The 26,959-nt window shown below is 39.0% G+C and overlaps 1 protein-coding gene across 4 annotated transcripts in view; it reads left to right on the top strand.

Moving 5' to 3' along the window:
• Positions 1-26,959, top strand: part of pak1 (p21 protein (Cdc42/Rac)-activated kinase 1) — a 59,566-nt gene that overhangs the window by 18,105 nt on the left and 14,502 nt on the right. For 3 of the 4 annotated variants that reach the window (XM_067507061.1, XM_067507058.1, XM_067507060.1), the window contains 6 exons: positions 14,346-14,565; positions 18,427-18,521; positions 19,772-19,919; positions 20,004-20,041; positions 21,729-21,842; positions 24,840-25,074. In XM_067507061.1, coding sequence (XP_067363162.1) covers positions 14,373-14,565; positions 18,427-18,521; positions 19,772-19,919; positions 20,004-20,041; positions 21,729-21,842; positions 24,840-25,074 — 823 coding nt within the window. In that variant the 5' untranslated portion in view covers positions 14,346-14,372. Of the gene's footprint in view, positions 1-10,768; positions 10,895-14,345; positions 14,566-18,426; positions 18,522-19,771; positions 19,920-20,003; positions 20,042-21,728; positions 21,843-24,839; positions 25,075-26,959 lie in introns of those variants that run through there. The other variant, XM_067507062.1, reaches the window with a different exon arrangement.

The raw sequence follows: 26,959 nt of genomic DNA, 5'->3' as shown, positions 1-26,959 counted from the left end.
GCCAATTCACTCAGATTTTATTATTTGAACCCGATGGTTCAGTAGTGATCAGCCCCCAGTAAATAAACTAGAAGATTAGCTTGCTGGGAAGCACTATAGTGCTTGTGCTATCCCTTGTATCAAATCTGGAAATAAACGTATGCCTGTTCATAGATGCAGTATAATAAAACAAAAAGTACTTAAAAAATACTTTGTCTATCAGGGAATTTCAAATTGCTTCACTGTCATATGACCAAGATCATTTACAGGGAAGTAATTTTGTTGCTTATTTTACACATATGAAGAGTTTGTGTTGCACAGCAGTGGAGAATTAATTCATATCTGTCTTGTTCAGGTAGTAAACTCTTATGGTGTGTGTGTGTGTGTGAGAGAGAGATACCTGTGGGACAGGTTTATCACTGCCCTCAGGTGTCTGTAACACGAGTCTGATGGATTGTGTCTGTGTGGGTCACCCTGTGTCTTCAGGGCTGGGTCAACCCAGCTTTCTAGGAATCACATTACACACACACACACACACACACACACACACACACTCTGAAACCACTTGATGTATGTGGTGTATATGATGTATATGATACTCTGCTTTGAATCTCTTTAGTTAAGTAGGTCAGACCTGGTTTGAGTTAAATTGTTGCTGATTTTAGACTATCGTATAGAGAAAGTTGCTGTGTGGCTCCTTTAAATAAGGATCCAATAGAAACATGAGTGTTTCTCAGATGAGCATTGGAGAACAAAGCCAGAGAGTGAACTCTGTTTTTCCAGGGGAAAAGGGTTTTGTCCAAATTCCACTGGATTCATGTTGCTGCTCAGCTTTTTTATTCTTTGATCTGTCGCTCTTATTTTCCTCATCCACTGACTTGCCCCCTCCCTTTGTCATTCTTCTTTTTACTTTTTGTCCCTTCACACTGCCTCCTGCTCCCACTGTTTATCTCTGCTTTACTTCCCCTTTTGTCTCAGTCTTTTCTTTTTTGTTATTATTAAATCACTGATTGAACAGAGACCACTTTTCACATTCACACTACACACATTTACATTATAATGTTATTATAATTATAATGGCTTCAGAGAACTCACCAAATGTATTAAATTAAGGAAGGGGTGATGTTATTGGAGAAAGTCAGAGTGAGGGGAAAAGACAGTGATTAACAGGTTGTGATGCTGTCAAAGTTGATGGTGTTTAATAAACTTTTTCTTTAATCCTTCACATTTCATTTAAGGAACCTGCTTCATCAGCAGTTTGATTTGCATAAATCAAAGAGACGGAGATGCTTTATATTGAAGAAGAATCCCAACAACCTCCATATATCCTGTCTATTTCACACTTCTGAGCATGTTGTATTGCATAAATCAGTAGCCTTACAAAACTACAGCACATTTTAAACTGCGTTGCCCTCAGAAATCAAAGCACAGGAAGACTGACTGTCTTAACCTTATGAATGTTCAACATAATTTCTTGCTTCCTAAATGGGGTGTTCTGTGATGAGGCCATAACTCTTGTCTGCTTGCTATAAACAATTCATGGAGAGGAAACGTAAATGGTAAAGCACCTCTTAAGGCTGGCTGCTCAGCAGAAGGAGAATCACCCTTTTTGGTGTTTAAATGTAGCCTGATGTTGGAGTAGAACCAAGCTGAAATACCCAGAGGTTGTTCTGGTGCGAAAACCATTTTCTACAATTTAGTTGGTGTAGATGTAGTTTGTGTACCAGGTGAAAGGGAGACGTGAAAGTCGGACAGGAGACTGTAAAGGAGCCAAGGGGCAGAGAGCTTGCTGCGTGAACGAGTTTCTTCTGTGGAAACACAAAAAAGTCAGTGTTATTTTTGATGCTTAGTTGTTAATAGACATGCAGCCTCCATCCCGTATACTAAGAGGTGCACACCTACACACTCCTGATGCATAAAACACAGCAAGAACCTTTCTCTACCACGATGCAAACCATTGGACACCTGGTGTGTGTGTGTGTGTCTGTGTGTGTGTGTGTGCGCGTGCGTGTACACTATACTATGTGATGCACCCATCATGTTTATGGCTCATTATGCCCTTAACGCTACTCTGTGTGTGTGTGTGTGTGTGTGTGTGTGTGAATGTTCCAGACTGGAGATCTGAGATGTGTGTCTCTTTATGTTTATATTAAGCCTATTAACAATATTTGAAGATGCACTCAGCACTTAGGATGCTGCAATGCACCCTGGGATTTGATCAGCTTCCTATTGTTTGTTTTTTTCCTTTCTATATTTTCTTGTTGTCTGTTCTCTTTGTTGCATTTCTCACTTCTTTTTTGCTTTTCTCAGTAAACTTGTGTCTGGTCCTGAGTCTCTGTCACTAACTGTTTAAGTTACTTGTAGATGAGTTATTTAAACACATACTCTTATCAACACCTTTCTAAATCCTTTTGAACCAAAACCTTCAGTATTTGCATAAAGTCTGTTATTGGTATTTGTCAAAAATGTAATAAACATTCAGGTAAAATCAAATTGGACAAGGCATCCAAACTTATTCACTCAGATCAGGATCAGGCCCAGAAAACTTAATTGGGACTAACAACTTTTTACTCCTCATTTTTAATCTAAAATGCCTTTTTTCTATAACTTTGTTTTTTGTGTTTTTCCTCATTTGCTGTGTCTTTCTTTTGTCCATTTACAGTAAGTCCTTCCTTGACTCTCCGTCCCTCTCCGGGGATTTTATAGCTCTTCCAGTTTTGCCATTTAATTGCAGGCAGTGAGTCAACTCTGACCAGCTGCTGGTTCAGACTTTTGCTGTTGCGTCAGACACACATTTGTCATTGAGCTGATACTATAATTTTTTTCTCCTGCTCAGAAATTCAACCTCTTGTTTCTCTTTCCTGTTCATGTTAAATAAATTTTTTTTTCTGAAGCAGCTGTGAAGTCTTAAATAAATGTGAGCAAAATGCCCACAAATATCTGTGAGCTGTAAAATATTCACACCTCTTTTCCAGGTACTTTCCCATCCAGCTCTTGTTTTGCCAGTAAAATCCAATCAGGCCTTAGTTTGACAGACAATCAGTCAGACAGTGACTAAATGGTGTAAACTTTGTACACTATTCCATTCCTATGAAGATATGGTGTTTTTTTTTAAGTTTTCTTCGTTTTGTTTTGTTTTTGTTTGGTTTTTTAAGACATTTTCCCTCAAATTTTACTTTATTGCAAATGTTAGATATTATTTATATATAAAAGACATACACACTTGTGACTTCCAGCTTGCTTCCTTTGATTGTAGTTGTGGGAGTACATGTACAGAAAATAGGTGAAGTTCCTGGTTTAAGCTTTCCTAATGACAAAGGAAAAAAAATTTGATGGTAACTGCAAAACTCATGATTGCTTGTATGGTTAGGCACAGTAATGTCAAGGATGTAGACATATTAACTTATCAGTAGTCCATGAAATGTGCATCTGTTCCTTTTAATAACAGCATTTTTAAAATACTACTATGACGAGTATTCACTCATTGGTCCTCATAGGGGGTCACCACACACACCTATACCTTCATCTCATTAAACAGACACTATCATGAAAAACAACCCAAAACTAAATCAAAACTATGGTACATTTACTGGCCAGAACCACTACAATATTTCCAGGGTAACTTTCTATTTCTGTGTATTTGTATTGAAAGGTTCACTTGTGTTTCTTTCTGGTCAGAGTGAAAACATCAGTTTTCCCAGTTGGTTCTAAATCTGACCTTGTCGTCCTTGTTGTTATCAGTTATGTAGGTGTGTGTGTACATTGTGCCTTGATCAACACAGCGCACACTGCAACATGATTTGGCCTTCTTGCCTTAACCTTCAGAGTTTTGTTGTTGAGAGCTTAAAGGAACACTGACAGAGACAAACAGAAGCATGTCAGCAAAGACAGCCCAACATCTCATCCACACCTGGTGCCCACTGAGGAGCTTCTGAACCACCTTGGAGATCTCTGCCAGAGAGGTGGAGTAGATTCTGTTTCCTGTTCCACATTGAACGTGAGAAGTGGATCAAGTTTTGCCGAGTTAACAATTCAAACTGACCTTTGTCAGCAGAGTAATAGACACCACACTTGTGATGTTGTGATTTAAATGATAATTTCAGGTTTAGCAGATAGAGGAAGATGAAGAGGAAATGGACAGAGCCGGGTTTTCATTGAGTTACGATGATCTGAATTAGACAATTTTAACAGATAGCAACAATACCCTTAGTGAAGCTGCTCTCCTTTGCATAAAACTGTCCATAATAAGGACCTATGGCATGAATGGCCCTAAGATGTGTCACTCACTCAGCTGAATGTAGTTATTGCATAACTTGTGCATGTATGCGTTTTTTAGTTGTTTGTTTTTTTTATCTTTCTCTGTTTTCCTGCTCTCATAAATATCACAGATTTTTCCAAACACTGACATAAACCAGGACGAAATAACTGAGGCGGTGAGACTGGTTCCGTTTGACAGCAAGTATAGTTGGGAACATGACCCAGTTCGTGCTGTAGATGAGTGAAGGGTTTGCTCATTGTATCACACGTCACATCTACAGAAAATCAAGCTACAACTTGGTGTAGCTGCTCTTTCAGTCTTCATGCCTGGTGATTTTTAGCTCCGTCCAGTAACCACAAGTGCACCTATTCTAAGTAGTGTCTTAAAAAGTAAAACTCGAAACATTAACAACATACTTGTTTCCTCAGGCTGGGTTCACATCACGTGCTGATGTGACTTACTTTTGATAAATAAACCAAAGTGTTAACCAAAAAAATCCAAATCACATCTGGGCCACAATTTGTATGTAGTCGTAGATATGATCCATGATCAATTTCTGACCTCACTTAACTCATAAGATCCTGTTCCTCTAGAGTAGCTGGAAGGTTATGCTGCTCTTCCTTCCATCCCACCTCGGTTTTGTTCAAAGCTGACGTTTGGAGTAAAGAGTTTCCTGCCTTACACTAAGCATACGAGTATGGATGTTTAAGGGGGAACTGTGATTGCCCGACTAAAGCATTTTACAGATGCCCTCATCCACCAGGTCACTCAAAGTGAACTGGTAGCCTACAATTCAAGACCATCGGGAGCAATTTGGGTTTTATGTCTTAGCCAAGGACACTTTTATGTGGACAGGAGGAGCACTGGGGGTTTACTGAAATTTAAATGACAGAGCACTGTGCAGAGCAGATTGTGTTAATTATCTCAGTAGGTGGAGCACCAAATTGATTATGTATGTTTTTTTTTTTTTGTAACCAGGACAGATCTCCTGGAAAACACACACACACACACACACACACACACACACACACACACTATGCTGAAGCAGGGTTGGGCAGATGGTTGCATGAGGGAGGGGTTCTAGAATGAGATGCCTTGCTTACAATAACCTTCATAATCAATGTGCTACATACGCAGACACACAAGCTGCTCGTTACTCATATCTGTGTGTGCGCGCACGCATGTGTGAGACTGTTTAGTTAAATAACTTCATTCTTTGTATTTTTTTTCTGTATGTCAGAATACAGTTGCTGTATGTAGACACAAATAAAAACTATTCATGTCCCACTTTTTTTTTTTTTTCCCCCCCCCTGAGTATTCAGACGGGCATCAGATTATAAAACCCACACAGAAATTGAAACCACATCCTGGTGGTTTGAAATGTAGCTAAAATGGATTTGTTTTGGATGCAGCTCAGTCTGGATTCTCCAATCAGGCGTTAAATTAAATTTAATGTCACCATCAAAGCAACACAATCCATTGGCCGTGACTGCTGCGTGAAACTTTGAGGTTCAGTGTGGGTTTTCGTACATACCATCAGAACCCACATTTTGTAATGCGGAACATTTTATAAAATGTACTGAACACTTAAAATGTGTATTTCCTAGAAGTGTCTTCAAATGCTTGAAAGTCAAACATATTTACAATTATTTTTATTGTTGATTAAATGACTAATTGCCTGGTGAAAAAATAATCCCTGATAAAATTCCCCAACACTTAAGCAAATGTGTTCAGTTGACTTGTCTGAACTGAGCAAGAAAAGCAGCAAATCCTCCCATTTAAGAAGTTTAGGTATAATTCATTTTAACTTGATGCTGATTAATTTTCTCTTGATCAGTTTGTTGATCACTGCAGTTTTAATGAATCTGAAGACATTAGATTGTTATGAATACAGTTTACTAAAAGGTGTTTTCCAAACTCTTCTTGTGGTTGGACACTAAATCATTCGTGTCTTCTTGATTAATCTACTAATTGGTCTGATAAAATTCCAGACCTGTTTTTGTTTGTTTTTTCGACAGTCTGAAGAAATGTAATTTAAAATCCTCTAAAACAGAGAAATTGAATCTGACAATTTGGACTGTTCACTAGCTTGGATTGAATGATGCTTCCAGCTCTAAAATTAACTCCACACCCAGGTTAGAAAAGTATGATTACAGCACTAAATAACTACACAGGCGCCTGAACACTGACAAGCTATCAGACAACAGGGCTGTTCTTTTTGTGTTGGGACATAATATGAGCCAGCAACAGGGAGTGACCCCAGATCACACAGGATTATGGGTAAAATGAGAGGGATTTCTGACATGCAATAACAGTTTATGTCCTTTCTTCACTTCAGCTGTGTGGCTGATGTTCCCTCAGGCAAGGCACTGATCTACTAATCGTGAGTGTGTGTGTGTGTGTGTGTGTGTGTGTGTGTGTGTGTGTGTGGATCAGTCCCATTGTCCTCACCCCCAAGGTAAAATGCTCAAACTGCCGCTCCCAATTATAGCCACACACACAGGGACTGAGTGAGTGAGTGTACAAGTCTCCTGCTAAGATGCAGTCTGTTATTTAGTCACACGCTCTGTCTCTGTCCCTTCATCCAATCTTTTTTTTTTCTTTTATTTATTTTCTGTCCTTTTTGTTTTATCCTGTGTCTCCTTTTCTTCTCTCATTTTCTTTTTTTGCCTCTTCCCAGTGGTTCATGCAAAAGTATACCACATATCTCCTTCTCTTTCTTGCTATCTTTTCTTTCTCATCATATGACCTTTTACTTTATAACACACACACACACACACACACACACACACACACACACACACACACACACAGCCTCCTAAAGAAGAATCTCAAGGTTTGTGCTCAACAGTTTTAAACCCTCTTTGCTTCTATTGGTGAATTAATGAGAATGTTGTGTGTCTTTGAGGAAGTGGTGTAGCCACATGCTACTGTGCACATTTATAGGGACTGTTTTTAAAATGGCTTTAAAGGATGAGGCTGGTGTTACAGTGTAGCTTTCTTATTTAAAAAAAAAAATCCCACAAAAAGACCAATATCATTTGATTGGTTTTAATTTCATTGATATTAAAAACATTTTTGTGTTTCACATTTTGAAAAGCAGTCATTTTGTCACATAGCTGATGTCTGTAGTTTCTAGCTAATGTTACTTGAACAGGATGAAACGATGCATTTGTTTGGACTATTTTCAGCAGTCGATTAAGCCACATTTGGTGCTCTAACTATTTGCAGCAGCAGGTCATTGAAGGTAGGAATCAATTAAAATAAAAATACCTTGGGCAACAAGGTATCGCTCTATGGCAGTAAACCATATCAACGTGCATCAGTTTTTGGATTCTCACACAGATTGTTAGCAAATCCTGTTTTAGGTATTTTACTACCAGTAAGAAAACGCCTCCAACTTTATCTTTTACATTAAAGCAAAAACAAGTTTCACATCCATCAGAGCAAGTAAAGACTAAAAATGTGTTGAATTCAGAAAATCAGTCAAGATATACAGTTTGAACCAGGGACTCTCCTGAGCTTTGAACTTCAAAGACCAAAATTATAATGGGTGTGGTTGAGAAGTGTGTGTGTGTGTGTGTGTGTGTGTGTGTGTGTGTGTGTGCGCCTGAAAATAGATTCTGTCGCACAGGGATTTTTCTCATGTACCCGTATCTATGTACTTCTGGTCTGTAAAATATGTAAAATTATACATTTGAAGTCTGTGTGCTGGAGTTCGTCTGGTTACCGTGACGACATGATGTTGGAGTCAGTCAGACAGACGAGACACAATTTGATCATTGCTCATCAATCTCTCGACTTTCTTTGTCTTGGATCTGCTGCTCATTTTCTTTGTTTCTCTGCACTTAGCAGTTTTCAGAAAAAATTTAATGCAGTTGACTCCTTGACTGCTTCTTCTCCTCTTTGTTCTTTTCGTTTCTCACCAGCAGGCTGTAGTATTGTCTGTCTCACCTTTCAGATGTCTCTGGGTTTTTTTTGTCATTGTCTCTTCCTGTTTATGTCTGTTATTTATGTCCTGCTACACACACACACACACACACACACACACACACACACACACACACACACACAGACACAGACACAGACACAGACACAGACACACACACACACACACACACACAGACTTTGTTGGTGCCATGTGTGCACTGGGTGTCCCACAATGTTAAATGTGTGTAGTAGCAGCAGGAGTTCCAGAGACAGTCGGGGGTTGCATGGACCAGCCATGCTCAGACACACTGTTTTCCTAGGCTATGACTGGAGTGGATCCCCTCCTGCTGGGTCAACAAAGATGGAGGCAGAGTGGGAACCAGGTGGTACACCAGCTGTGTGTGTGTGTGTGTGTGTGTGTGTGTGTGTGTGTGTGTGTGTGCATGCATTTTAAGTTGCTCCAGTAAATGGGGCTACAGGGGCTGACGCTGTGTTTCCAGGAAGTGCTGACACCTAATGGCCGCTCGTACTAAATGGGTGTGTGTCTGTACATTAATTTGACCAGATACCGGGGGTCTCCCCAAACCACTTTTCTCTGAGTGCAAGTACCTACATTTTAAAACTTGCTCACACCTAGTACTCATACTAAACTAAACTGTTTTGCTTCTAGAATGAGTTGCTGGGCAGTAAAATCCTCATTAGTCCATTGTAGTTATGCAAATCCTGTGGGAGGATAAATTCTTGTGCATTGTTATGTCAAAACAAATATGGCGACTGGTGCTAATAAACAAAGCGACTTTTGCTGAAAAGAACAAAAGTAAAAGAGATGCCCAATACTGGTATCAGCGTCGGGGGGTCCCTACCACATCAAGTTTAAATATCTGTCTGTTAGATGTAAACTTTATAGATATTACCTCCATTTGACGCAGTTTAGGGGTGTGTGTGTGTGTGTGTGAGTGACAGAAAAAGTGAGAGAGGCTGATGGCTGATATAAAACAGGTAAGAATGAAGGTAGTTTGCTTTATCTGTGTAGTGAAAACAAAAAGAAAATTTTACAAACTGGTAAAACTGGTATTTGTCCCTTCATCTTATCCCGTGAGTTCAGGGTCACCATCGTTGTTCGCATGTTGATTTGGCACAGTTTTTACGCCGGGTGCCCTTCCTGATGCAACCCTCCCCAATTTTTACCGGACTTGGACCAGCACTGCACAGCTGGGGAGGGGAATGGGCTGTTAGGGGGTCAGTGTCTTGCCCAGAGACACTTTGACATATAGCCATTTAATGGGATAATATTTCAACCTGCTGTGATATTTCAGCAACTAGATCAAGCTTAGGAATAAGATGTTGGGTTTGTAGCTGGTTCTCAGATACAGGCCTTACTTACATAAAACACTGCGCTTGCTGAACACAGGATCAAAACACTTCAAAATGACACAATCAAGCAAACACAAGAGCAACTCCAGAGGGATCCTGGTTTCGGTCTGTGTCGGCTGGATATGGGAGCTGCTGCCAAACATTTTGGTCACAATAATTCTTAACGGTGTTGTGTTTACAGCTTGTCGTTCTGCACCAAGAGAGGCTAAACAATCAATAGATGATGCTTTAAACTCCAGATCAGGTCCAGCTAATAGATTTTTATGAAGCAATATGAGCTGCAGACTTGATTCACCGTGCGGTAAAGGTGTGAGGGGGAAAGTGGCCTGAAATGGGAAGATGGGAATGGAAACGAAAAGAAAACATTAAGATAAGAAAACTGGTAAAAACTTCTGAAAGATGGAAAAGATGGATGAGTATGAAATATTTAACAGGTGAAAGCATTGATTAATAAAGTGTTTGAGAAGGCTGTGAACTAGAGAAATAGATGTTGGGCCATGACAGCTCAGACAATTTGTGACTATCGTGTGTGTGTGTGTGTGTGTGTGTGTGTGTGTGTGTGTGTGTGTGTGTGTGTGTGTGTGTTGCAATTCTAGATGTCCTATAAGGGGTCTGACACTGATATTTTCTCATCAGTCAGACACACACACACACAACCTGTCACAGTCATAAATAAGCACACACAGTATATTGTGTGTGTTCTTTGTTTTGGCACATATGCAGCTCAGTTACTGACGTCTCATTGGATGCAGTGATGCTCACTCCAACGCAGCTTAAGTAAAGTAGTTGCAGAAAATATAATGTACTTACTTTCCACCTGTGCTTGTCTGCACTTCATGGTGGATGAATGATATAATGGAGACACTGCTGGAGGACGTCTTGACCATGCTGGCATTCTTCGGTAAATGTGACTGTGTGTGTGTCATGTAGCAGACAGTGTGTGGGTTTGTTTGTTAACACACCACTGGAGAAACTGACAGCAGCGTCTGAAATGTGAGACCTCTGCCGTCTCCTCCCCACAGTCTGGTGGTGTTTGGTGTTTCAGATCAACAATGAGGCTGATGCTTCTCTCTAAACAGGAATTGTTTGTATGTGTGATGGCCATAATCACACACCAGCTCTTTACATTTGTGTGACTGTGTGTGTGTGTGTGGTTGCTGTATTTTATGCTTCCTTGTGTGACTCACCTCTCACACCATGACGTCACTGTCTATGGGAGGTAGGTTTGGTCAAAAGGACGACAGAGCCTCACGCTATCAGTCGTTCTGCTTCACTTCAGCTCTCAATAGATCCAACCTTTCTGCTTGTTTCTTTGTGGGTCAACTTGAAGCTGTGAACATGTCTTCTGCTAAGGTAAGATGCACAAGACTGTGCTCAGTGGGAGGCTTTTAATGCCACCAATGTTATAAACTGTTTATATGTTTCTGATATTTTGTGAAGAAAAAAAATTTGCCAAAAGCTCAGAACATAGACAGTGAGAAATGTCTAATATGTTTTGTTTTTTGCAATAGCAAATGGATACGAACAGACTCTGTGTGTGGACAGAAGCTATTGGTGTTTACGTTGAATACATTTTATTGCAGGGCTCCACATTTTATCAGAAAGGTTTTCTTCATCATACTTTATTAAAGGACTGGGTGGAAGAAATTTTTTCCAGTGTGTGTGTAAAACAGCAAAACCAAACTTAAATTACTGACCGTGAACTAGCAGCGATTACAGAGGATTAGCTTTAATTTACCTGGTGGCAACTTTTTGTTTTTTAATCATTCTTTTACTTTTTGCTGTAAAACACTTCTTTTCAGTTCTGCACCCAAAGTTCAGTGTGTTGGTCAAGTTGAGTAGCACTAAGTTTAATAACTGTATTAAAGCATAAATGTTTTCTGTTGCTCTGGACAAACAGGTGATGATAACCCAGGTTATGTTAGTAGAGAGCAGCTTTTACAGACGTGTAGGACCCAGTGATCTAAACTCTCATCAGCTTTCCAGGATACTTTAGCCATTTACTCAGGCTTACAGGGTGCCCCTTGTAATTAGGCCAGATCAAGTTGAGATCACTGTCCCACTACAGAGACCAACCGCTGCAGAATGAGTCTGTGACTGGACCGGGGCCATTTCTTCTAAAAGGCCTTGGTGTGGTTGTTTTGGTCTACACCAGAGGAAGATTACTGTGTTCAGGTCTGATCAAATAAATGGTGGCAGTGACGAACACAAACCAGAGTCTAGTTTTTTATAGGGTCTCTGGTATGTTGAGAAGTAAAGTACTTAATGGGTGGAGTGTCTCTTTAAAATGCTCTGTATTGACAAGGACAGTGAAGACTGAGTCAGTCAGAAGACTGAGGATACTCATGCAAACCACAGTAGAGCTGAATCTGTTGACTTGTGCATCATGGGAAATACTCGTAATAAATTCAGAGAAATGATAATGCAGACCTGTGTTTTTATTTTTTTTAAGCTTTGCGTTTAGCTTTTTAACTCATTAAGTTTTTTAGTTGTATTAAATAATTAAGTTGACTTTTCTTTGAATATAACAAGGCTCTTCGCATACACAGTCAGTATCACAGGAATTAAAGCAGTGGTTCTGTAATCTGTACGGTGAGTCCTGTCAGCTGGACAACTTTCATCTTTTTCCACGTGGACGAGTAGTGAAATCAAAAGTTTAAGAAGAAAACTTTCCGGTTGACTCAACCTCTAGATAACCACACTTGGGTGTATGAGGACCTTCACAGACAGACTGGGCTGTATTTTTTATTTGTTTGTTTGTTTTTTTTTGCTGAATACAGTTTTGCAGTCTTACAGTCTTAATTAAGATATAATACATTTCCAGAAGACTGATAATGTGTTTGTGTGTTGTCAGTTAAAAAGAATTGAATTCTTTAAGTTGATTAATAGATTCCTTTAGCTTTTTTTGTTTTGGTGGTTTTATTCTGGTGTTCTGATCCAGATTGAGTCTTCACACAGAAATTATGTTTCCAGTAGATCATTTAGCTGAGTGTGTGTGTGTGTGTGTGTGAGATACTTTGACCAGGAAGAAAGTTGCTGGTTTCCTTCTCACACCTTTTATGTGTCACTCACAGTATGCATGCATAACACACACACACACACACACACACACACACACACACACACACACACACACACACACACACACACACACACACACACACACACACACACACACACACACACACACACACACACACACACACACACACACACACACACACACACACACACACACACACACACACAAAGTTTAGTCAGCAAAGTGTTTGTAGATCAAACAGACCACTAAGTGAACAAATGGAAAGTTTTGTAGCTTGGGCTTTAAGTTTCCTATGAAAAAAAAAGAGTCAAATTTGTTTTTCATTCTTCTTTTTTTACATTTTCAATGATTAATTAACCAATTTTGTCATTTTTTAATATCTGTGCATTTGAGTAGTGGTTCTGTGGAAAATCTCCTAAATGGCTTGTTAAATATCCCAGGAAAACGGAGCATTTTACAAATTAGTTAAAACATTAATTAAAAGGCAGGTTAATTTATAAAGGATCAGAATTGATAGGATTTTATTGATAACAGTTACATTAAAAATTCTTCTCAACAGTCTTGAGTCTTTGTTGATTCCCTTACTGATGCCTGATCAATCTTCTGGGGAGAAAAAAGTACACAGGTTTTCACGGTCAGTGCAGTTTGAGTATTCTTCCTCTCCAGCAGCATAAATAAAGAGTTTGGGTCATTTCCCCAAACACATGATCCATACATCAAATAAAATTAGATGTTAGTTTAGGGTGCAACATGAAACGGGAAATTACTAAGTGAAAGTTGTAAGTCTTTACACTAATTAGCCACAACATTAACAATGTAATGGAGGACCAGAGTCAGCAGCTACACAGCGACGTGATACACGGTGTGCAAAGGTGGTACAGGTACACAAACTCAATACTGAAGTAAAAGTGCAAGCACTGCCCTAAAACAAATTCTGCACTACTACCACTACAAATCTTTTACTCAACTTAAAGTACTGAGAGTACAGATTAAAGTACAATGGTAAAAGTACTCTGCTAAGAAAACAGCATATTTTTTAAACAATACTAATTATGGTAATTATGGAAAAAAGATGTACAGTAATCAATAACAATATGGGTCAGGTCATTGTTGGTGAAGGTGGAACTGATTTTATACACTATGTGCTGAAGGTGGTCAACCAATGGTGATACATGAGCATTTATTTGGTTATTATCATACAAATGTTAAGCTTTTCAGAGCAGTGGATTTGAGTGTTAAAAACAACTTTGTAGTGTATAAAACCCCTTTAAAAGCAAGGCAACCAAAGTGCTCTATATAAGTCTTAAAAAAACATGTAAAGGTAAAAGAAAAATGAATTTAAAAAAAGTCAAGATTTTAAGTTAAAAAGAGCAACACAAAAGAAGACTCACAATTTGTGAAGAAAATATGAATAATTGTTTCTAGCCACCTAAATATCAATCTGGGGATGTCCCTGTTAGTTCAGTTCAAATCCTTCTAATGTAGGATGCATCTAAAATATTTTAATAACTTCCTGCTCCTACAATGTACCAACATTTACCTAAATGGTCATTAAACATTCATTGATCTAAATACTGAGTTTCTGCTTCAAAACTATTAAATATTATTAATTATTACTATAAATTTGTTATTTATCTATTTTTTTTTAATGCATTGTGAATTTTAACTAATGAGCATTTGGATATAGCAGTAACGATTACGTGATTGGTCGATTTCCTGTTGCTCACCCCATCACCCTGATTTGGTGTTTTCTTTGTGCAGGAGTGACCGGCTGCAGCCACGGTGAAGATGTCTGATAATGGGGAGGTCGAGGACAAGCCCCCAGCTCCTCCCATGAGAAACACCAGCACCATGATTGGCTCCTGCAACAAGGACCCCGCCCCCCTCAACCACGGCTCCAAACCCCTGCCGCCAAACCCAGAGGACAAGAAGAAGAAAGACCGCTCCATCCGATTCATCCTGACCGGGGGAGGCGATAAAAGTGAGTAGTGCGAAAACGGCGTGTCAGAGTCTGCTCTGTCTGATTGTTTTTAATTTTCTCTTTTGTAAAGTACTTATTTTAACACAGTGGGGAAATGTAACTGAGTGCACTTAATGACTTGCATTTAATAATTTGTAATTATGAGTGAGTGTATCTGTCTCTCTCAGACAAATAACTCTGTACTTACATTTTGAATGTAATAACTGGATGAAACACAGTATGTTTTATTTAATCCTTCTGGCTTTTCCACCAACTGAAGTAGTCCTTGTGTTGTAAAGATTAGGTCTGTGGTCAGGGATTTGACACGTTGGTCTGATTTCGGTAGCTGTTTATGGATCAAAGTAAGCTAGCACTGCTGCAAAACCACAAATGGAAAATAGCAGATCATTGAGTTACTAAAATAAATGTTTCTCTTCATGTATATTGTAACTTGAGAAATATGTAATCATGTAACAGATTCTGAGTTATAGGACGTTTTGCAGTTGGAAGTTGATAATGACTAATACCTGAAGGTCAGAGTGTGCTGGAGAGTAGCAGAGCATTGGGGAGTAGAGCGAGGCAGAGCTAGACGGAGCAGAGTGCACTGATGCTGCTGCTACAGTAGTTGAAGTTGCATGCTGTAGCTTTAAGGATCTTCACATACATGTCTCTCTGTAATAAACTCAATTAATGTCTTGTTCTGTTGCTGTGCTTTTTCTTTAAAAACAGTTTTTCTTAATAAAAACAACCTTTTGCCATCTAAGAACCAAATTAGTTAAAAACGCCCACTTTACCCACTGTCAACTGTGTCCAGCTGTCCTCAATGATGTGCTACCATGTGCTACTCTCCAATGTCCTCGGTCTTTCAGGTATTAGTTATTAATTAATAAGAAACTGCCAAACATCCTCATCAAGCAGGGATTGTTGAATTTCTCTGATTGGTATTATGGAATATGTGCACAGCTTCCAGAGCTGGTTTGTGAGTCGGATTCTTTATCAGGCTTCACGTTGACAGAATAATGCAACAATACGTGGCCATTTTAAGATATGAACAGGCTCCTCACTGCTCCTCCAACAGTGGAGACTCTGCAGCATCTGATAGCAGCTTTGACACAATAAGGTCAGACAAACATACACTTGCTCTAACGCACAGAGGAACACTGAGAAGTAGTCAGACTCACAGAGGAAGTTTAAAATCGTATTATGCTTTGAATAGTATTCAGCTACTGAGGTAGTTTTATAAAGGCTGTAGAAACTATAAACACTTTTTGAGCAGTTATGGTCACATAAACACAGCAGAGCACCAAGTTATTCATTTATTTGTGCTTTGACATTGAAGTCATTTGATAATTGCCTTTTTTTTTTTTCATCTTGCTCTGAACATCCTCATACTGGATTAACACTTAAAACTGAAAAAGTAGTTTTCCAGACAATAGTAGGTCTCAGTAAAATAAGACATTTCTGAGGAGTTGGAGGTGAAATATCAGCCGTAGGAATTTTGAGTAAGTTAATACAGCTATTTTATGCATAGTCTACATTTTTCTATTTATAGTTTTCGAGAGGACAAAACAAATTCATGCTGTGTCCATGTTGTCTTTTAGTGACGTGTTGGTGTTGGATTAATAATAATGATAAAATACTGGTACAGTTTATCAGAAGCGAGGCGCTGCCTGTTCTCACTGCAGTCATCTCTAATGTTACAAATATAACAACCAGAGAGAAGCAGCAGAGCTTCGAGCCTGTGCACAGCAAACAGTGTGACAGAATAGTCACTAAACTTTCATAGCTCATATAAAATAAGCGATCATCCTGGAAGGATCACAGTGATGTTTGTAGTTTTGTGTAGTTAATGCAACTGCCGTACACTCTGCACAGTCCCTGAATGCCACACTACTGAAGTTGATGAGGGTGACAGCTGGTGACCGACCAGAGCATCTATGGACACACATCGAGTAAACAAAGCACTTGCTGCTCATGTTCACAGCGTGTGTTAATGACATCGTTGTTTACCTTCTTTTGTTGCATATGGATGTGTTCAATTGAGCATTTAGTCCTGTGACTGGAATAAAATGGATACATTTGTTAACTCACCATAAAAATAATGTCGACAAACTGTTTTTGTTCATCATCGCCCTGTTTGTCTTTTAAATAATTACATGTAACATCATCATTTGTATCTCTTGATATTGCACTTCCTGCAATGTGAATATTGTACATGTGCACATCACAGTGACAAGTGCTGAAAAGATATATTGTGCCGTGACAGTAAATGGTTTTATGTAAACCTTTTTAAAATATTGTTTTAAAACTTTACTGATCTATAGTGTTCTTTCTTCTACAACTACTAACTCATCTTAGTTCCCATCCTTTCCCACAGTCATTGTTTATGTTGTTTTGTCACATCAGTGGTATGGTATTGATTTTTGATACACCTCAATAATCAAAACGGTAATTAAGACAGAACATTCCTGAAACAGATTTTTGCCACCAACTGCTCCAGCAGTGACTTCACAGATAACATTACGTTACGTTTTTTACTGTAGAGACACAAATAAAAATGAGTTGCCCCATGTATCCCGCTAATCTAGTTTTAATTATAAAATTAAAAGTTTTATTTTCTAATAATGAGGACTCCCACAGTTGTTGGTTCAATCCCCGGCTCCTCCAGTCACATGTCGAAGTGTCCTTGAGCAAGACACTGAACCCCAACTTAGTTGCTCCCAGTGAGTGTTGGCCACTCACTCAGCTCCTGTGTGTGTGAGTGTGTGTGTGTGTGTGTGTGTGTGTGTGTGTGTGTGTGTGATTTTGAGTACAAATGGGTGGATGAGAAGCAGTGTAAAGTGCTATGAGTACCAGTAGGTAGAAAAGGGCTGTATAAGTGCAGACCATTTAATAAATAAAACCTTATGCTGATGACATTGATCATGAACATACAGACACACACATACACACACACTTAGCTGCACACGATCTCTGGTTGCACTGCTGGATTCACTGTTGGCAAATAACAGCTCATTAGCTGATTGACACTGCTTGTTAAAGTTAAGTGAAGAACAACTTTAGGTTGATATAATTTTTTTATGTTTAAAAAAAATGTAAGTTAACGGAATCAAAAGTGCTTGAAAGCTCCTTTTATTTGTATGCCAAATATTTTCAGTCAAATCGGTCAGATAAAGGCTGCTTGTTTGAAGCACAGTGTGTAGAAATCATACAGAAAAGTTTTAGTTTAGTATAATAGTATTCTCCATTTTTGTTTTTTAAATGTGCCTACTTTAGACAATACACACACACACACACACACACAACGTGTGACCCACTTTTTCACACTCCTTTTCATATTTCGTGCTGTCAGTCCACATCAGACATCACACGCCTGAAAACGAGGGTAAAGCTATAACCTTTTCTACTACTGCAAATGTTGAATGTAAATTCAATGATTCCACACGTGTCCACCTTTCAGCTCCTCATACTGATTTTAACTTGTATAGAGCTTTGTTTCTGGAGGAGCAACCTGGCTGCACACAGACACATTACCCATGATGCTTTGCAGGAAGCCAGTGGTGCTGCTTTATTGTTATTCGTCCCAGGGGGCTCTGCAGTCTGTGGCTCTCAGTGGAGTTATGATTTCCCAGAGGATCACCTTACGTGGTTTCCGACATATGGGGTCTCTTTTGTCATATTTGACAGCCAAGTTCACACTGAAATTCTTTTGCCCATAGTGACTCTTAAATCTTTATTCCTAAGGGAACAGAATTTATGCATAGAACATCCTATATTATATATAAATTAAAACAATAATTTAACGTTTTAATTGCTGTTTCTTGAGACAATAGAAGCTCATATCTTTTAATGTTTCTGTTTTGTGTTTTTTGTTTCTTTCAGCCTATAAGAAGAAGGAGCGTCCAGAAATTTCTCTGCCGTCTGATTTTGAACACACCATCCATGTCGGCTTTGATGCTGTTACCGGGGAGTTTACTGTAAGTCTGGGTTTGTTCCCATTTGTGTATTACAGTAACACTACATCTACTGTATATGAATCACTTTTTAATCGCTTACCAAAGGACCCGTGTGTGTTTGTGTGTTTAATATAATCACACTCGGCAAATGATTTTTAAATAATCACATTAGACAAAGGCTCATTGTTTAGTTAGCTCACTTAATCCACCTGACCCAAGCTCATTCAGCTGAGAGTAAAACTGTGTGTGTGTGTGTGTGTGCGCGCTCGTTTTCAGGGGCATAGTTCCTGCTTTTGACTTATACACACATTTATATCTACACAAACTAGTTATTTTATCTCAAATCAGCACAAACGTAATATAGTTCAGAGAGTGGAGTTTTGTTCAGAGACACTGGATGAACAGATAAATATAATAATGCTTTAACATGAGGCCGTGTATGGATGGAGCAGTAAGTGGAGGACGTGTATGATTGACTGACCTCGACAAATGAGTAGAGGGAAGCTGGAAAACAAGGAAATGTGACCCAGTTATGTGACTGAAAATATCAAGGCTGCTCTTCAGGAAGTGTGTGTGTGTTTGTGTGTGTCCTAAAAGAAACCATGTCACCCATTTGGACTTACCTGTTTTCCTGCTGTAGTTGGTCATAAAATCTGATCTGCTCTACACCTAAATCACAGGTAATCTTAAACTAGAGAGTTTTATGGCTCTTTTGTCCCAATCCAGCCATTATACACACATGTAGCTGGTGGAAAAAGTCAGTGAACCGTGGTTTTAATCGCTGGTTGATCCTCGTCTGGCAGCACTAAGCTCAACGAGCGTTCTGTGTCGATGATGTCATCGCTATGGTTTGAGGTTTTGGGCTATTCTGAGGTACCATTCTGACGTGAGGTACCAGGATGAAAGCCGCAGAGTGATTGTCAGAACTTATGCTGCTCCAGAGCAATGCTCAGCGTCCTGTGGCCAAAGTTTTCCTGCATGACATATTGCCATTATGTACTGATACTGGTGTACCAATACCACCTCAGACGATCCAGGAGCCCACTGATGCCCTGCTCCAGGTTTGGGAGGAGATGCTTCATCTGCTGACTCATCTATTTATGAATTGCTGTGATGAAATTCAGGCAACCTGCACAAATGGTTCACATCTTGCACTCTATATATTACTTAACCATTTTTTTGTTAAAACATCTGAATTATTATTAATAATAAGGTTATAGAAATTACAATTAACTGAACTTTAACAAATTAAAACGTGTGTGTGTGTGTAGGGCATGCCAGAGCAGTGGGCCCGGCTCCTGCAGACCTCCAACATCACCAAGCTGGAACAGAAGAAGAACCCTCAGGCTGTCCTCGATGTTTTAAAGTTCTACGATTCAAAAGAAACGGCCAACAGTCAGAAATATATGAGCTTCACAGGTATGTGCAGAAACATAAAGACATCCAGTATTGATATTCCTTATTATTTATTTTTAAATTGCTCAATTTGTTTTTTTCTTGCAGATAAAAGTGCAGATGCTTACAGCTCATCTACCACAACGGTAAGACTAGCAGGAACAGTTTGGAAATTTGAAAATTTAAAAGTTGCTATGTCAATTACTTTTAGTTTGTGTTGTTTTGCCATAATACAGTAATGTGTCTTTCCCACCATAGTTTTTTTTTAAGTGGTGATGCAGGCTGTGGGCTGAAATTTAAGAGTGAATAAAAGTTGTTGTATGTTAGTGTAACCACAACCTGTACACATTTTTATCTTTTCAACACCTGCGTTTTTCTTTTTCCCTAATGAAGGCAAATTAGTAGAATTACTGCATCAGCAGACCTGTTTCAGTGGCCAAAAATATCTTCTAGATGTAGGTGGAAAATCAAGGGCCCTTTGCATGTTTACAGTTACGTATTAATTCAGGCAAATGCAGTGTGATATTGTTATATTAGAATTCAATATCAACTGAACAACTAAATTGGACCTCAACAGGTAACAAACAGCTACTGGCACAGTTGAAACCACATTGTTTTTGTTTACATCCTCTTGTATGTTTTTAATTACTAAAGTCAAATTCAAGTCATTATTCCATTAGATGTATTTGCACAGATATTTCTGTTGGCTGATAAATGTTTTAAGGGCCGGTGAAGGAAACATTAATGGATACTTTGTTTTTCTTTAAGCAAATAAAACACACTAAGTAACAAACAAAGTAACACTAAGTGGAAGCCTCACTATTGATTAGGTTCAAAATTCAGTCCAACAAGTTAAACAAGACACGGTTGAAATGCTTTAAGTTTTTCAGTAGAGACCTAAGGGAAAGTTTGGGGGTAAACAAAGTCACAGGAATTGGAGAAGAGTCCATCTTAAAGGGTAATGGAGTCTGGCTGTCGTCTGTCAGGGTATCAAGAAATGAAAGGATTAGGAGAGGAAGGAGGAAGAGCTGTGGCACGAGAAGGGAGTGGAGGAGACGAAGTTTAATCTACCGCTTGACAAAACAGATCAGAGATCACGAGATGCAGTGTTGCTGGAGAGCAAGTAACTGATGGGGTTAGATAAGAGGGAGAGACAGGGAGGTGAGAGGAGAATGCATTTATTACATAGCATGGAAGCTGCAGAGCTGCATGGGCCTCATGCAAGAGCAAGTGGTAGAAATAGATTAACTCTTCAGTGACCTGTAACGTATGATCAGTTTAAGAGAATTTGTAGTGATGCTTTGAATTTTCTTGATCAGTAGGTGTGAACAATAATTTAACTGAAATAAAGTAGTGAAGCTCAACGTCACTACTTTATTTCTAACATTTTTGACAAAACAGAAGATAGCACTCGCTGAGATGCACTCCTCTTCCTCCTCTCGCTCTCTCTCTGCATTGTGAATCAGCAACTTTTTCTCCTTTCACCATTTCCCTGTCTCTGCAGCTTGGTGACCGGCTTAGCATCAGAGTATTAAACAGACAGAGGAGAGGGAAAGGAGAGGAGGATGTGTGATGAGTGGCATCAGAGGCCAGACATGTTCACAGCTTAAGGATACCAACAGTGACGATGAGAGGAGAGTGAGAGGAAAGGGTGGAAAGACAGCTGGAGGGAAAACATAAGAAAAGCAAAGCAGAGAAGAAGAGAGAAAGACGATGAGGAGATGATGAAGCAGTAGAGGAAGTGACAGTGGTATGATGGGTCTGGTATCGCTGTTGGCTCATGTGGTGATGATGATGTCACTAAGGCCTCTCTCCCGCTGTGACATCACACAGAGCGCCAAGGCCGTTTCTGAGACACCCGCCGTAGCAACCGTATCCGAGGATGAGGATGAAGACGAGGCAGAGCCACCACCGGTGATCGCCCCTCGACCAGAACACACCAAATCGGTGAGGACACGCACACTTTCTCTGGCTCTCACATGGGTCCAGATGCAAATTCTGATTTATTTCCAACCAGAAGCAAAATGTTAACACATCACTTAGGAGTAACCATGAATTCATCCACATTTTCAGCTGCTACTGATTGTGGTGATTTTCTTGCTAACCACAATTAGTCACTTGAGTTAAAAGGTGAATGTTAAGAACAGCTCATGCACAAGCTGTTGACCTGGAAAAGGTGACGCATGAGACCAGTTCACCCCAGCTGGTGCCTTTCATATATTACTACACTTACACTACACAGAGCATTGACCTTTTCAAAATCTGAAAAGTCATTTGACAACACTCACCTCAATTTGGATAAAAAAAATAATCTGCTCAGGTGCACAAATACGGTGTTGTCAGAATAGAGGTGCGTGTCAAAGGTCACCATGTATTTATTTTTCCATAATCTGAGGTTTAGATCTGTTGCTCTATAACCTATTTTCAAGTGGTAACGCGCCACTCTGACATCAGGCTCAGCGAAAAGGAACTTCCCAGCTGAAGTTGTTACTGACAGCTTCACTATAAAATTAATTGAATCAGCATTTTCAAATACTTGTGTTGTAGCTAATTTAATAATGAGCTCATAAAGCAGCGTTGGAACTTGGTGGCGAAAGTTGTATTAAAGACTTTGATACAAAATTAAGGGGTTTTCTGAAACATAAATATTCACATTTTCTGGTCCTGTTCACATATTCACTACTCTCCATTTATTTTACACTGAATAGTTCACTCACTAGACAGCAGTCAATTGAGATGTCATCCACTTACTAACTGTTGTCATGTTGTGTCATCAGTTATCAGCTGTTTGAGCCCCGTGACAGTAATTTTCTCATCTTTAACATTTGGAGCATTGTATTGAGGGATTGTTATGTGAAACTTCATGCCATGTACATTTTTTTATTCCATTGTTAAGGTTTTGAGTCCACTATATAGTGGACAGATTTACACACTCAACATTAATATGTAGCACACTATATAGTAAACTATAAAATGTGCTGTATGTGTAACTTTCTAATGTAGTGTAGTGTTTAAGAAACAGTAGTAAATAGCGATACCGAAAGCTTGTAATAAACAAATAACTGTGAGTCAAATGAAAAAAAGGAATTCCGTTTAATTTTATGAAGACTAAAAGTTTACAAACAGAATTATGGCGAAAAAGAGGCCATTGATTTGGAGACAAAGTAAAATGAAAATCTAAAGCCTCATTCAGCCTGGATTTATTTCTCTAGATGAGAATGAATGGTTTTAGTACTAGCTCTGCTCAGTTGATCTATAATTTATTTCCTGTGTCATGCTCATAGTGTATCTCTGAGATTATTCATCCCTCACCAAAGCTGTACACATTGCCCCATTTACCAGCTGCTGTTCCGTGAACATACTGGTGTCAACATTACATGGCGTGTTATCAGTGCATGAGGAATCTAGAGAAAAGCTGAGTTAAAGGTTTTTACTGAACTGATCCCTACAAGCTCATCCAAATGTCCCAGATGCTTGTGCTCATCTCCCTTTCTATCTCAGCAGTTTTCATGCTAAAAAGTTGTTTAATAATAAATAATCCAAGTTTGATGGAGATGGAAAAACGGAGACAAACAGAACAATGATCAGGAGAAAATTAAAATAACAAGCAACAATATTTGGAAAAACTAATAATAGTAAATACATGAAGAGTTTTCCAGTGGCTCTATAAGATATTTGCTCATTTAATACTGTCATACTCACAAAGATAAACAAGCACTGACCTACTGTGAATCATGTAAAAAGTCAAAACACAGCCTCAACTCACCATTATGAAGACAGGCGGAGACAAAAGTAAAAAGTTGTGTCGCTCTGAGAATTTTTAAGATTAATTTTTCCATTTTGAGATGGCTGATAAATACAGGCCCAAGTTTCCCAACTGCATATTATTTTCATCAATTATTATCTCTGATGATCTTCAACTGTCTTACTGTGAGTCATCGTAAAGCACAAATAATGAAGAACTAGAACTGCTTTGGTCATATCCAAAGATTTTGATTTAACAGAGCTAATATACAGAATTAATAAAGTAATGTGACAGTAATGCAGTTAAACAATTCTATCACACACACACACACACACACACACACACACACACACACACACACACACACACACACACACACACACACACACACACACACACGTTCACTTTGGCAAACAGCTTCACAAATTCCTTTTTCAGGTCCTTTCTCACAGACATTGTTGCCCCTTTTTCAGACAGGCTGGCGGTCGAGAGGCTGCTTCTATGTAACTAAGGCCGTTACCACAGTGATGACTTTAATGCACCTGACTCCCACTATCACACACACACTTGTTATGGAGAATATTCCAGTTCAAATGAAGAGGATTTCTACAAAAACCATCTTAGCAGTGTTGCTAAAGCACATTACATTATGCAGATCAAGCCTCCTACAGAGTGCAATTCCCTTTCTAATTATACTCTTGGTTCTAATATCTCACGCTTTCCCACAAACCACCTTTGATGTCTGGTTCTAGATCTCGGTCCATGATGCACTCAGTACCCAGTACTTGTTAACATAGTGTAATTAAAAGAAAGGTTGCACTTTGTGCTTCATTCCTCACTATTTTCCCAGCTCCTCCGGCAGTAAACAAACTAATCTCAGGTCAGCTTGATCCTCATGAGCTTCTACCAGGTGAAGAGAGGACGTCTCATTATACTGTTACAACAGTGTGGTAACAGTATGTGGAGTAAAACCGTGTATATGATCACAACAAAATAATGTGATCCATAAACATTATGGCTGTATGGTGACACACCTACTACAGACACAAACTACAGTGTGTGTGTGTGTGTGTATGTGTGTGTGAAGATCGATCGACATATATAGATATACATATATAGATTGATGCACACAACTTTCTTCATGATAATGGTTTAAAATATAAAATTTTTAAAAACACAAATTTTTTTCTGTTTCCCAGATATACACTCGCTCTGTGATTGAACCCCTCCCTCCTCCAACCAAAGACGCTGCGACCTCCCCGATCTCCCCGCCCGCCACTGCTGCAGCCGCCGCCATCACGCCCGCCACCGCTGCAGACGGAGCTCCCACCAGTCCCCCTAGTGCGAGCCCAGCCCCTGGACCCTCTCTGCCCCACCCCCAGGACAAAACCAGGAAGAAGAAGATGTCAGATGAGGAGATCCTGGAGAAACTACGTAAGTACCCTAAAAATACACAAATAAACTTTTCAAGCTTTTCAAAACACTCTGAAGTGTCTTTACGCATAGTTAGTACACTTTGCATTATTTTCTTTACATTGGACATGATGATGATTGTGGGTTTATTACCATTTTGTACTAATTTAGTACCTTTTTATCAGTTTTTAAAAAACTCATTTTCTTTAGGAGAATAGGCCCATTCCTAACTTTTATATATTATACACCATGAGATATACCAGGTCCTGTGATTTAGACGTAATTGTCCATAAATAAATTTGTATCCTTTGTCTGTAGTAAGTAAACCTTCTGAAGCTGTTTTTGCCTGCAGTGGTTCAGCGAGGACAGAGTCTCCGTGTGCTAATTTTAACCTCATTTACAGTCGTACTTTTGACAGGCTGTTTCATCACATCTCCTTATCTGCACAATTTCTCTCAGAGAGCAGAGACCTGCATTTATATTTTCAGAAAATAAATCCTATAAATTAGCGTTTGAACAGTATATCAATCGTGCCACAGTATGCTATACGTTTATTTCACTTTATGTACTAATGCTGTAAACATCACTAATGCTGCTGCTGGTAAATGTGGGACTTGTTATGAAGCTTAATGAATACAGGAAAATGCATCAGAAATAATAAGTTGATCATATTTTGTGTCAAGCACCTCCATCTGCAAAATAACTAAAGCTGTCAAATAAATCTCAAAGAGAAAAAGAGTTAGTTGTTCTCAGTGGTTTGTGGCACAAACCTGGAAATGTAATTTTTTAAAATTAAAATTAAGTGACATCAGAATAATCTATAAAACATTCACCATAAACTGTCAGTGACCCCCCCATCACAGCTTTAATGGAAATGTTGAATTCTGACTAAACAGAGTTTTGTTTAAAACTATCGAGTTTGTGATAGAAAATGAAAATATCCACTTGAACCATATTGAGACCCCTGTGATCTCCTCTCTGACCCCTTTTTTGAGGCCTGACCCCAGGCTGTGAGCCACTAATCAATGTGTTGTAATTAAAACATTTTTAAAATTCTGTAAGTCCTCCACTTTCACTTGCATTAAATTAGTTTAAATTCCTTACAATTTGAGTGATTCTCTCTGTGTCATTCGAAATGAAAGGCCTAGTTTACAGACCCCTCTTCCCCGTTCTTACTTGTGTTGTTGTGTGTTTGCCACCATGAATAAAAAGCCTGTATATTTTTTAAACCATGCCCCATGCCTGTCCAGATGTGCTCAGGTCTCCCTCCACTGGTAAGACTAGGATACTGCCTGTCTGTCTGCCTTTGATTGACAGACCTGATATCCACAGTCCCCGCCCCCCTTTGTCCAGTCCTCACATCTGATTGGTTGTTCTCTCTCCATCGTACAATCTCCTGCAGACTTCAGACTTCTGTTGTTGGTCACTATCCTCCTGTGGAAGCAGACAGAGTTGCTTCAGCTTCTTTCCGTCTTTCTGACTTTCTCTTTCTTTACTCTGAATTAACCTCATGACTTTCTTCACCTCTGTTTTTCGTTTTGTCCTCTTTCCTTCTCTCCACTATTTTCCTATGTTCCTCTCTGTTCTTTCTCCTAGTCAGCATGCTGCATCAATCTGTATGTGATGAACATAGAGTAGAATTTGGATGGATAGAAACACACTTTATCCATACAAATTCAGTGGTACTATAAAATAAACAGAACATCTACTGTAAAGCTGGGGTTTAAAGGGCAGGATTTTCTATTACTTGCACATCCTTGTACAACCCCTTTTCAAAAAATCTTGGGATAAAATGTAAATAAAAACACAATGCAATGATTTTGTGCCTCAAATAAAAGACAAATGATTAAGTTAAATGGGTTAATTGGCAATGGCTCAGTAACATGACTTGGTATAAAAGGAGAAT

This window comes from Channa argus, chromosome 6 (assembly GCF_033026475.1).
Source record: "Channa argus isolate prfri chromosome 6, Channa argus male v1.0, whole genome shotgun sequence".
Taxonomy (NCBI): domain Eukaryota; kingdom Metazoa; phylum Chordata; class Actinopteri; order Anabantiformes; family Channidae; genus Channa; species Channa argus.
Note: the sequence above shows the minus strand (reverse complement) of the source record. Positions and strands in the feature narration are given on the sequence as shown.